Source organism: Dendropsophus ebraccatus, chromosome 14 (genome assembly GCF_027789765.1).
Source record: "Dendropsophus ebraccatus isolate aDenEbr1 chromosome 14, aDenEbr1.pat, whole genome shotgun sequence".
NCBI lineage: Eukaryota > Metazoa > Chordata > Amphibia > Anura > Hylidae > Dendropsophus > Dendropsophus ebraccatus.
In genome coordinates, this window is record NC_091467.1 from 12,342,419 (window position 1) to 12,354,600 (window position 12,182).

General features: G+C 50.9%; 1 protein-coding gene across 3 annotated transcripts in view; it reads right to left on the bottom strand.

Moving 5' to 3' along the window:
• Positions 1-753: 753 nt before the first annotated feature.
• LOC138772999 (CMP-N-acetylneuraminate-beta-galactosamide-alpha-2,3-sialyltransferase 2-like) overlaps positions 754-12,182 on the bottom strand; it is a 40,658-nt gene continuing 29,229 nt past the window's right edge. For all 3 annotated transcript variants that reach the window (XM_069953857.1, XM_069953856.1, XM_069953858.1), the window contains exon 7: positions 754-968. In XM_069953857.1, the coding sequence (XP_069809958.1) occupies positions 801-968 (168 nt within the window). In that variant the 3' untranslated portion in view covers positions 754-800. The remainder of the gene's footprint in view (positions 969-12,182) is intronic.

A 12,182-nucleotide genomic window follows, 5' to 3' on the forward strand; every position in this document is an offset into this window, starting at 1 on the left:
AAGTAGTGGAGTTGGTGTGAGACAAAGAGACACAGTTTTTTATGGAGAGAGAGACTCCCTGCTAAACACAAAGGTGGGGTAACTGTCAACTGGGTCAACCTTGCCTACGCCTGGGAAATTTCTTACTAAATCAGGACAATCTAAAGCTAAGGAATTAATCCTCAGTGGGACAAAGGGCCTAAGCCGAAGTATCCCACTGGCACATGCTCACCCTCCCATACCAATGGGCATTGAGGGGGTGGGGCCTGTGTGCGATGACGTCACAGATGGGTGTGGCCAATGTGGAACTGTGGGCAGGGCTAAGTGGCGCTACTGTTGTGATGCCCCGCCCACCTAGGACAATCTGCAGATGATTAAAGATCCCTTTTACTTGAACAAGCACCATGACGTATGATATAAAATAAGGTATGAAAACCGCTAAATTTACCCTTTACACCTGTGTAGAAAAGTCATAATGCAAAAAGGGGGTGACAGTGTCACTGTAAGTAAAAGTCATTCCCTGTTTAAGTGTTGGGCTCATTTTTCTGCCGCCCCTGAACCCACACATTGTGCTACCCTTACAAAGCGCAGTGCCAGTGTGTCTGGGGGTGGGTAACGCCACTCCTGGCCACCATGACAAGTGCCCCAGAGGAAACACCAGAGCCCTCCTGCTGTTTGCCACCTTAGTGCCCCGGACCACGGCAGGACCGCCTCAACAAAATAAACCACAACAGGCACAAAATACATCATGAGAAGATTTTTTTCTTATATATTATCAAAGTAGAAAACATAATATCTTTTCATGACCGTAGAGAAAAACATTATTTGTAGAATTTCAGTCTTCCTTCCTGGGCCAGGGCGGCTATGAGTTTGGACTCAAATTCTGCATTGTGAACACCAGTCCATTTGAAAGCTCCGGCAAATCTGTTGTTCTCCCAGTAGTGGTGCCAGTTTCCTTTCTGGTCTGCACCGAAACCAAATACTGATATCTATAAAAAACCAACACAAGGCAATTACTGGCCAGATCAATCCCGCTACCTCCATTATTTACTGTGCGATATGTCGGCTTGATTTACCATGTATCAAATACAAAGGTAGTTCTTATTGTCAGGAACATCTACTATCAAGCGGATAACGTAACTGTTTACTTTGTAGGGTATGGCAATATATTAATATCCGGGTATGAAGAAACATTGAAACAGTAGAAAATCCCCATAGAAAACCTCTCCTGCTCTGAACAGTTCCAGACATGGACAGAGGTGGCAGCAGAGAGCACTGTGTCAGACTGAAGAATACACCACTTCCTGCAGGACATACGGCAGGAATATGGCTTATTATGATTTTGAATTGACTTAACTCCTTAACGACATGGGGCGTAAGTGTACGCCCCCGCAGGGTGGGCTTTAACGCAAACGGGCGTACACTTACGCCCGATGTTTTCCCCGATCCCACACACAGCGGTCGGGGAAGATGGCCTGCTATGATGTATAGCAGGCCATCCCTGCTTGTCGGCATGGGGGGTGATTAACCCCCCCCCCCCCCCGTGCCGACGATCGCTGCTATATGCTGATCAATACAGATCAGCATATAGCAGCTAAATTCAGCTTTCCGGGTCATCGGTGACCCGGAAAGCAATGGTGATTGGTGCTATCCGAGACAGCACCAATCGCCATCAGTGTCCTGGGGAAAGATGGCGCCGATGCCACCCCCACGATCGCCGTGATAGGCCGGCCAGTACCGGCCGGCCCATCACGGCGATCAAACTGTTAAAAAGCAGTGTCGCCGGGTTCTGCACCCCTCAGCTAGGTAGCTGAGGGGTGCAGAACAGGTAAGTGTTGTGCAGGTGTACCATACTTACCTGATCTGGGCGTCCGGAGCGAAGATCTGCGGTCCGCGCCGTCCTCGCGTCTTCGTCGCGTCGCTTCCGGGTTTCGTCGGGTCCAGCGCCGTCTAACTTCAGAAATATTCGGAAATGTTTGGCTCTTCGGATTCGGCATGCCTCGGAAGTCTTCGGAAGCGTCGCTCTACTGCCCCCTAGCGGCTGATCAGTGAATATTATTCACTGATCAGTTGCTTTGGGTTGAAGTTTTTTTTTTTTTTTTTCCTTTTTATGTGCTGATCAGCATGGCGTAGGGGCGTTTTTCCCCCGTATATCCTACCGCCACTGGCTGCTGATAAGTGCAGCATTTATCATCAGCTCCTTTCTTGGCGTAGGGATAATTTTTCTTACTGTCAAAAAAACGTAAAGAACACTACACTACACCACACTACATGAAATAAAGTTTTACACTACATTACACATTTACATACCCTATATACTAGTCCCGGTATAAAGATGGCCCCCAGGGTGTTTTCGGTGTCGGACGCATATGTTATTATTGCCTCGGACAAGAAATAGCCAGTGAGGATGAATGGGGGGATCCTTTTTCCCTCCATTCATCCTCATCCTCATCATCCAGTGACGTGTCTGGGGGTAGCGTAGCGTACGCTGCCCCCCAGACACGTCTTTTCCGCCAGTACCGTCCCAATAAGAGATGACGGTATGCAGGGGCGTAACTAGAAATGGCTGGGCCCCATAGCAAACTTTTGATTGGGCCCCCCCCCCCCGCCCGCCCCCTCTCGATCGACCACTACGCCATCAACACACTCAGCTCTACACAGGTCCTGTACACCATATAAATTACAGTAGTTATATCAGGTGACTTACAGGGGATGTCTTCTCTGAGTTCTTCCCTTTTCATTTTCTTCTCCATCTCCTTCTCCGAGCCACAAATCCACAGAATCTGCCAGAAAAACATATTAGTCTCCTCACACTGGCACCATCCTCATCTCTCTATACTGCACATCTGCATTGGCCCCTTTACACCCTCATTTAGTGGGAAGGCTGACTCTATGTGATCCCATTTTAGTATATGGCCCTCCTCTCTGTCGCCCCTCCTTATAAATAGCCCCCTTATCTTGCCCCCCTTATAGAAGCCCCCCATGCTGTCCCCCTTATAGATGCCCCCCATGTTGTCCCCTAATAGATGGTCCCCTATGTTGCCCCCCCTATAGATGGCCCCTCCTATGTTGTCCTCTTATAGATGGCCCCCTCTCCCCCTATATTGTCCCTTTATAGATGTTCCCCTCTCCCCCAATGTTGTCCCTTTATAATATCCCTCTCCCCTATGTTGTGCTCCTCTCCCCTATGTTGTGCTCCTCTCCCCTATGTTGTCCCCTTATAGATGGCCCCCTCTCCCCTATGTTGCCACCCCCTTATAGATGTCCCTCTCCCCCCCTTCCTTATAGATGTCCCTCTCCCCCCCTTCCTTATAGATGTCCCTCTCCCCCCCTTCCTTATAGATGTCCCTCCTCTCCCCCCTTCCTTATAGATGCCCCCTTCTCCCTCCCTTATAGATGGCCCTCTCTCCCCCATTCCTTATAGATGTCTCCCTCTCCCCCCCTTCCTTATAGATGCCCTCCTCTCCCCCCCTTCCTTATAGATTCCCCCTTCTCCCTCCCTTATAAATGTCCCCCTCTCCCCCCTCCCTTATAGATGCCCTCCTCTCCCCCCCTTCCTTATAGATGTCCCCCTCTTCTCCCCATCCCCCTTATAGATGCCCTCTTCTCCCCATCCCCCATATAGATGGCCCTCTCTCCCCCCTTCCTTATAGATGCCCCCTTCTCCCTCCCTTATAGATGTCCCCCTCTCCCCCCTTCCTTATAGATGTCTCCCTCTCCCCCCCTTCCTTATAGATGTCCCCCTCTTCCCCTTCCTTATAGATGCCCTCCTCTCCCCCCCTTCCTTATAGATGCCCCCTTCTCCCTCCCTTCCTTATAGATGCCCCCTTCTCCCTCCCTTATAGATGTCCCTCTCCCCCCCTTCCTTATAGATGTCCCCCTCTCCCCCTTCCTTATAGATGTCTCCCTCTCCCCCCCTTCCTTATAGATGCCCTCTTCTCCCCCCCCCCTTCCTTATAGATGTCCCCCTCTCCCCCCTTCCTTATAGATGTCTCCCTCTCCCCCCCTTCCTTATAGATGCCCTCCTCTCCCCCCTTCCTTATAGATGTCCCCCTCTTCTCCCCATCCCCCTTATAGATGCCCTCTTCTCCCCATCCCCCTTATAGATGGCCCTCTCTCCCCCCTTCCTTATAGATGCCCCCTTCTCCCTCCCTTATAGATGTCCCCCTCTCCCCCCTCCCTTATAGATGCCCCCTCTCCCCCCTTCCTTATAGATGTCTCCCTCTCCCCCCATTCCTTATAGATGCCCTCCTCTCCCCCCCTTCCTTATAGATGTCCCCCTCTCCCCCCCTTCCTTATAGATGCCCTCTTCTCCCCATCCCCCTTATAGATGGCCCTCTCTCCCCCCTTCCTTATAGATGCCCCCTTCTCCCTCCCTTATAGATGTCCTCCTCTCCCCCCTTCCTTATAGATGTCTCCCTCTCCCCCCCTTCCTTATAGATGCCCTCCTCTCCCCCCCTTCCTTATAGATGCCCTCCTCTCCCCCCCTTCCTTATAGATGCCCTCCTCTCCCCCCCTTCCTTATAGATGTCTCCCTCTCCCCCCTTCCTTATAGATGTCTCCCTCTCCCCCCTTCCTTATAGATGCCCTCCTCTCCCCCCTTCCTTATAGATGTCTCCCTCTCCCCCCCTTCCTTATAGATGTCCCCCTCTCCCCCCCCTTCCTTATAGATGTCCCCCTCTCCCCCCTTCCTTATAGATGTCCCCCTCTCCCCCCCTTCCTTATAGATGTCCCCCTCTCCCCCCTTCCTTATAGATGTCCCCCTCTCCCCCCCCCTTCCTTATAGATGACCCCCTCCCCCCCCCTTCCTTATAGATGCCCCCTTCTCCCTCCCTTATAAATGTCCCCCTCTCCCCCCTTCCTTATAGATGTCCCCCTCTCCCCCCCCTTCCTTATAGATGCCCCCTTCTCCCTCCCTTATAAATGTCCCCCTCTCCCCCCTTCCTTATAGATGCCCCCTCTCCCCCCTTCCTTATAGATGTCCCCCTCTCCCCCCTTCCTTATAAATGTCCCCCTCTCCCCCCTTCCTTATAGATGTCTCCCTCTCCCCCCCTTCCTTATAGATGCCCTCCCCTCCTCTCCCCCCCCCCCTTCCTTATAGATGCCCTCCCCTCCTCTCCCCCCCCCCTTCCTTATAGATGTCCCCCTCTTCTCCCCATCCCCCTTATAGATGGCCCTCTCTCCCCCCCTTCCTTATAGATGCCCTCCTCTCCCCCCCCCTTCCTTATAGATGTCCCCCTCTTCTCCCCATCCCCCTTATAGATGCCCTCTTCTCCCCATCCCCCTTCTCTCTCCCCCCCCGGAAAGCAGGTTTAAAAAAAAAAAAAACAAACTCACCTTACAACGCGCTCCCCCGTCGAGCCTTCTTCCTGTCAGTCCCCCGTCTGTCCCCCGTCTGATGCACGGCTGCCGGGGGTGTCGCATCCTATCCCCGGCAGCGCGCGTATCATAGAGCTCTCTGTGGGCTTGTGCTGCGGCCGCGACTTCCGGCACACAGAGAGCTCTATGATACGCGCGCTGTCGGGGATAGGACGCGACACCCCCGGCAGCCGCGCATCAGACGGGTGGACTGACAGGAGCGATGTCGGTCGATCACATGCTCCTCCTGGCCCAGTGACTACTTTTCCCTATGGTTGGGGAAAGGAGTCGCCGGGTCAGGAGGAGCACGGGACCCGCGTCACGGGCCCCCTGATGCGGCGGGGCCCCGTAGCAGCCGCTATGGCTGCTACGGCGGTAGTTCCGCCAGTGACGGTATGGCGTGAAATTCTACAAACTCTGTGAGCGTACCTCAGGGTACACTTACAGATTTAGGGTACGTGCACACTGCGGAATGGCGAAGGATAACCCTTTGTGCATTCCGCAGCTGGCACCCACCGGCGGACTGATGCGGGCGCGTGTCTCCCCCCGTGTCACAGACTCCGTTCTACGCACGGGCGGATTCCGTCGTCCGTTCAAAGAATGAACACATTGGACGGAGAGCGGAATCCGCCCGTGCATAGAGTGGAGTCTATGACACGTGTGGAAACACGCGCCCGCATCAGTCCGCCGGTGGGTGCCAGCTGCGGAATGCACAAAGGGTTATCCTTTGCCATTCCGCAGTGTGCACGTACCCTTAGAGTGTATGTAGGAAGGGACACCCGAATCCAGCCCCCAGATGCCCCCTCCCCCCCCCCCCCCATCCTCGGAGTTAGTGGGGAGATCATTCAGGAACTGATCTTCCCACTGCTGGATAAAGGTCACCACCTGTACGGGGATAACTTTTATACCAGCACCCCCTCTTCTGGTCCCTCGCTGCCCAAGCTACTGTAGCTTGCGGCACGATCCGTAAATATCAGAAGCAGTAATAGAGCCCTAATATTTAGCAGCCATGGAGCGGACCCAGCACTTCTGGATATGAAGGACCCCGTATCGCACCAGGGCAACATTTTCCAGGTGACGTCCCCCACACTGGAGAACAGGAGACCCCAGAAGAAGTGCAGAGTGTGGCGTAACAGGGGGATCAGGAAGGACACCATTTTCCAGTGTGACACCTGTCCTGATCACCCCGGCCTCTGCATACTGGATCGCTTCCAGGCGTACCACACGTCACTGGGGTTCTACATTATCTAAATTCTGTCCCTTATTCCTATTTCAGGGGTCACGTTGATCCGGGGATTATTCTGATCGCCATTATGGAGTCGGGAAGGATTTTTTCCTCTGTGATGAGGCTACTGTCGTCAGTTTGATGGACACCTGTCATTTTTAACCTTATAAACTAATAATTGGCCTAATACCCCCAAATAAATTAGAATTGTCCCTTTTCCCCAGCTAAGTAGGTATGGCCGCCATTCCCATTAGAGGATGCCATGATGCAATTACAAAGCCTCTGTGCGGCCAGGACAGTAGAACCCCCCCACAAGTGACCCCATTCTGGAAACTACACCCGATAAGGAATCTAACGAGGGGGGCAGTGGGGATATGGCCCCCTGGTGACGGGCACATTTGTGGCGTGAAAATGAAAAAAAAAAAATAATTTTATTTTCACGGCACATGTTCCACATATGTGCCCGTCACCAGTGGGGTCCATATGCTCACTGTACCCCCTTGTTGGATTCCTTATGGGGTGTAGTTTCCAGAATGGGGTCACTTGTGGGGGGGTTCTACTGTCCTGGCAGCACAGGAGCTTTTTAATTGCGACATGACCTCCATCCTCCATTCCAGCCTCTAAATGGCGCTCTGTCCCTTTGGTGGCTTGCCCTGTGCCCATATGGCACATTATGCCCACATGTGGGGTATTTCATACTCTACCCTACACGTTTTGTGTTCACTTTCTTTTTTAACCCCTTGTGGAAAAGGAAAAAAATCAAGGCTAGACCAACATTTAGTGTAAAAAATGTTTAATTTTTACACTAAATCAATGATCTTGTCTTGATTTTTTCATTTTCACAAGGGGTTAAAAGATAAAATGTGTAGAGCAATTGCCCCTGAGTACGGAAATACCCCACATGTGGACATAAAGCGCCATGCGGGTGCAGGGTAAGCCTCCAAAGGGAAGGAGCGCCATTTGGTTTTTGGAGGCTGGATTTGGCTGGAATGGATTTCGAGGGCCATGTTGCATTTAAAAGGCCCCTGTGTTGCCAAGACAGTTGAAGCCCCCCACAAGTGACCCCATTATGGAAACTACACCCCTCAGGGAATGTAACAAGGGGTGTAGTGAGCATATGGACCCCACTGGTGACGGGCACAAATGTGGAACAATATGGCATGAAAATGAAATATTATATTTTTTACACTATAATGTTGGTTTAGCCTTAAATTTTTCATTTTCACAAGAGGTTAAAAGACAAAAAAAAACACACACAATGTGTAGAGCAATTTCCCCCGAGTCCGTAAATACCCCACATGTGGACATAAAGCGCCATGTGGGCGCAGGGCAAGCCTCCAAAGGGAAGGAGCGCCATTTGGATTTTGGAAGTTGGATTTGGCTAGAATGGATGATGAACGCCATGTCGCATTTACAGAGCCCTCGTGCTGCCAAAACACTGGAAATCCCCCACAAGTGACCTCATTCTGGAAACTACACCCCTCAAGGAATCTAACAAGGGGTGCAGTGAGGATATGGACCCCTTGATGACGGGCACATTTGTGCCGTGAAAGTGAAAAAATGAAAATTTTCACTTTCACGTCACATTGTTTCACATTTGTGCCGGTCACCAGTTGGGTCCATATCCTTATTGCACCCCTTGTTAGATTCCTTGAGGGGTGTAGTTTCCAGAATGAGGTCACTTGTGGGGGGTTTCCAGTGTTTTAGCAGCACGAGGGCTCTGTAAATGCGACATTACCCTTGAAATCCATTCCAGTAAAATCCAGCTTGCAAAAGCCAATTGGTGCTCCTTCCCTTTGGAGGCTCGTCCTGCGCCCGCTTGGCACTTTATGTCCACATGTGGGGTATTTCTGTACTCGGGAGAAACTGCGCTACAGGTTTGGTGTTTTTTTTTTCTTTTATCCCCTTGTAAAAATGAAAAATGAAGGCTAGAACAACATTTTAGTGTAAAAAATAGAATTTTTCCTTTTTTACACCACATTGTTCTGAAAATCTGTGAAGCACCTGTGGGGTCCAGATGCTCACCGCACCCCTTGTTACATTCCTTGAGGGGTGCAGTTTTCTAAATGGTGTGCCTTTAGGGGTGTTTTTTATGTTTTGGCACCCCAGAGCCTCTGCCAACCTGAAGTGGTACAGTCAAAAATGACCAAATATAACGGAAGCGTTGAAATTAACTAGGCGCTCCTTTATATCTGAGGCTTGTGGTTGCGTCAAATAGCGCATTAGGGCCACATATGGGTTATTTCTATAAACTGCGGAAACGGGGCAATCAATATTGGGGTGCATTTCTCTGGTAATAAGTTTATAAATATGAAAAATATTGGATTACAATAAAATCTCTGCACAGAAAATAAAAATTTTCAAATTTCTTACACACTTAGCTTTTATTTCTGTGACTCCCCTAAAGGGTTAAAACACTTTCTGGATGTGCTTTTGCAGAGTTTGGGGGGTGCAGTTTCTGAAATGGGGTGCTTTGTGGGGCTTTCTAACATACAGTCCCCTCAAATACACTTTAAACCTGAACAGGTCCCTAAAAATATCTGATTTTGAAATTTTACTGAAAATTTGGAAAATTGCTGCTAATGTTTTACACTTTCTATTGTCTAAAAAAAATGAAATATAGTTTAATAAATGCCGCCAACATAAAGTAGACATTTTGCTAATGCTATTTAATATATAAATTTTGTGGCATAACCATTTTCTGTATAAGCAGAAAGGTTTCAAAGTTGGAAAAATGCATTTTTCACAATTTTTCACGTTATTTTGGTGTTTTTCATAAAGATTCGTTATGAGTATCGACTCCAATTTACTAGAAATGTAAAGTACAATATGTCACGAGAAAATCTCAGAATCGGCTGGATAGGTAAAAGCATCCCGAAGTTATTAATGAATAGTGACACAGGTCATATTCATAAAATTTGTCTCTGTCCTTAAGGCCATTTCAGGCTCTGTCCTTAAGGGGTTAAAGGGGTATTTCACTCAAACATAACTTTTGATATGTGGCTGCCCATGGCCTTCCATACTAGTTATCTATTCAATCTCCTTCCCCCAGTTCTGAGCTGCTGTAGACAAAAAAATCTCTGTGTGAGCTTTTCTCTCAGTCTCCCCCTCCTCCCCCCTCCCTTCCTAGATGACTGATGTACAAAAATCCCTGGCAGGCTTCATCTGCAACTTTGTAACTTCTGTGTAATGCTGGGAGGGTTAATCTGAGGTCAACTTGCTAATAAGCTTATTGTGATTATCCCTCCCAGCATTACAAAGTCGCAGATAGGGACCTGTTTGCAAGAGCCATCTTGGAAGAGAGGGAGGAGGAGGGGGAAACGGATTGGTGATCGGGATGGCCCTGGTACTACTCCCATATCATCTGCTCATACTATGAGCAGATGATGGGAGGAGTAGTACAGTGTATATGTGTCCAGCACCGAGCAGGGAGGGAGGGGGGAGGTAGTTAGATGCACAGGCACCTTTATCTCTCCCTGCTCTGTGCCTTCCAAATGTATTGATTGAATACATTTATGGAATACTTTGGGGAGCAAGGACACTTGCTCCCCAAAGTATTCCATAATGTATTCAATCAATAAGGCATAGTGTACATACATTACATACACTTCTATAGGCACAATACAGTGCCATAGACTTCTATATATAGTGCGCCCCCTGCTGGACACTCCATTGGAATTACAACTGATTCGTGACGTCACCGTTTTTTACTGAATCTGAACCCTCACTGATCTACTAAATTAAGGGAAATAGCCGTATATGTGCATTTCCCATAATTAATATACATTAAGAATTTGTCTAACTTTCCATAAGTAATAAAATATAAAGAATACGTTTTGGCCGAACTTCTCCTTTAACCTTTAGGTTACAAACCCACTTGCCGGATCTGCAGCGAGTCTCCATGCTGCGTTTTTGCAGCGAGACTCGCTGCAGATCCTGGCCCTATACTTTCAATAGCAGAGAAACTCGCAGCAGGGATGTACATCCCTGCTGCGATTTTGTCTGCAGCCCGCCCCATTAACCCCCCGGCCGCCGGACATTATACATTACCGGGTCCCCGTTCCTGCTTGCTTCGGGGCTCCCGGTGTCTTCACGGCCCACCCGGCCAATCAGTGCGCTGCGGCGGGGCAGCGCACTTATTGGCCGGGCGGAACGTGTCGGGAGCCGCCGAAGCAAGCAGGAGCGGGGACCTGGTAATGTATATCCTGCCCGCCCCCCTGCAGCCCCGATCGCCCCGCAGCCCCCGGCCGCACGATCGCCCCCAGCCCCCGGCCGCACGATCGCCTGCAGCCCCCCAGCCCCCGGGCGCACGATCGCCCGCAGCTCCGCAGCCCCCGGCCGCATGATCGCCCGCAGCCCCCAGCCCCGCAGCCAGGGCCGCCGATAGGGCAGTACAACTGGTACTGCCGTATGGGGCCCGGACCCTAAGAGACACGGGGGGGGCCCGGCGGGCCCGCCGGCCGCCGCCCCCCGACCGCTACGCTAGGGGGGCCCGCACGGCCCCCCCTTGCCAACTGTTTTTGAGCATCCCGAAAAGCTGCGGCCGCGCAGCTTCTCGGGATGCACTGATCGCTTTAATGTTCCGCCCGCACAGCGGGCGGAACATCAAAGCTATCAGAATACAGGAGAAGGACCTGTCAGCGTCCTCCTCCTGTATTCTCTCCCATAGGCTGCCGGCACTTCATACCAGCAGCCTATGGGAGGCCGGGCCGTGGTCATGTGCCCCTCCGGCAGGCGTGATGATGTGACGTCATCACGTCTGCCGGAAGTCCCGTCCCTGCGGCTCGCAAGATGGAGCCCGAAGAGGAGGAGGAAGAGTTGCTGCCTGCACAGCGCGGATTAGGTGAGTAGGATGTTTGTTTTTTTTAGGGGCACCTCTGGGGGCATTATTAGTGTATGGGGGCACCTCTGGGGGCATTATTGGTCTACGGGGGCACCTCTGGGGGCATTATTAGTGTATGGGGGCACCTCTGGGGGCATTATTAGTGTATGGGGGCACCTCTGGGGGCATTATTAGTGTATGGGGGCACCTCTGGGGGCATTATTGGTGTATGGGGGCATTATTGGTGTATGGGGGCACCTCTGGGGGCATTATTAGTATATGGGGCCACCTCTGGGGGCATTATTGGTGTATGGGGGCATTATTAGTGTATGGGGGCACCTCTGGGGGCATTATTAGTATATGGGGCCACCTCTGGGGGCATTATTGGTGTATGGGGGCACCTCTGGGGGCATTATTAGTATATGGGGGCACCTCTGGGGGCATTATTGGTATATGGGGGCACCTCTGGGGGCATTATTGGTGTATGGGGGCACCTCTGGGGGCATTATTGGTATATGGGGGCACCTCTGGGGGCATTATTAGTGTATGGGCGCACCTCTGGGGGCATTATTAGTGTATGGGCGCACCTCTGGGGGCATTATTAGCTCATGGGGGAACCTCTGGGGGCATTATTAGTATATGGGGGGCACCTCTGGGGGCATTATTAGTTCATGGGGGCACCTCTGGGGGCATTATTAGTTCATGGGGGCACCTTTGGGGGCATTATTAGTATATGGGGGCACCTTTGGGGGCATTATTAGTATATGGGGGCACCTTTGGGGGCATTATTAGTATATG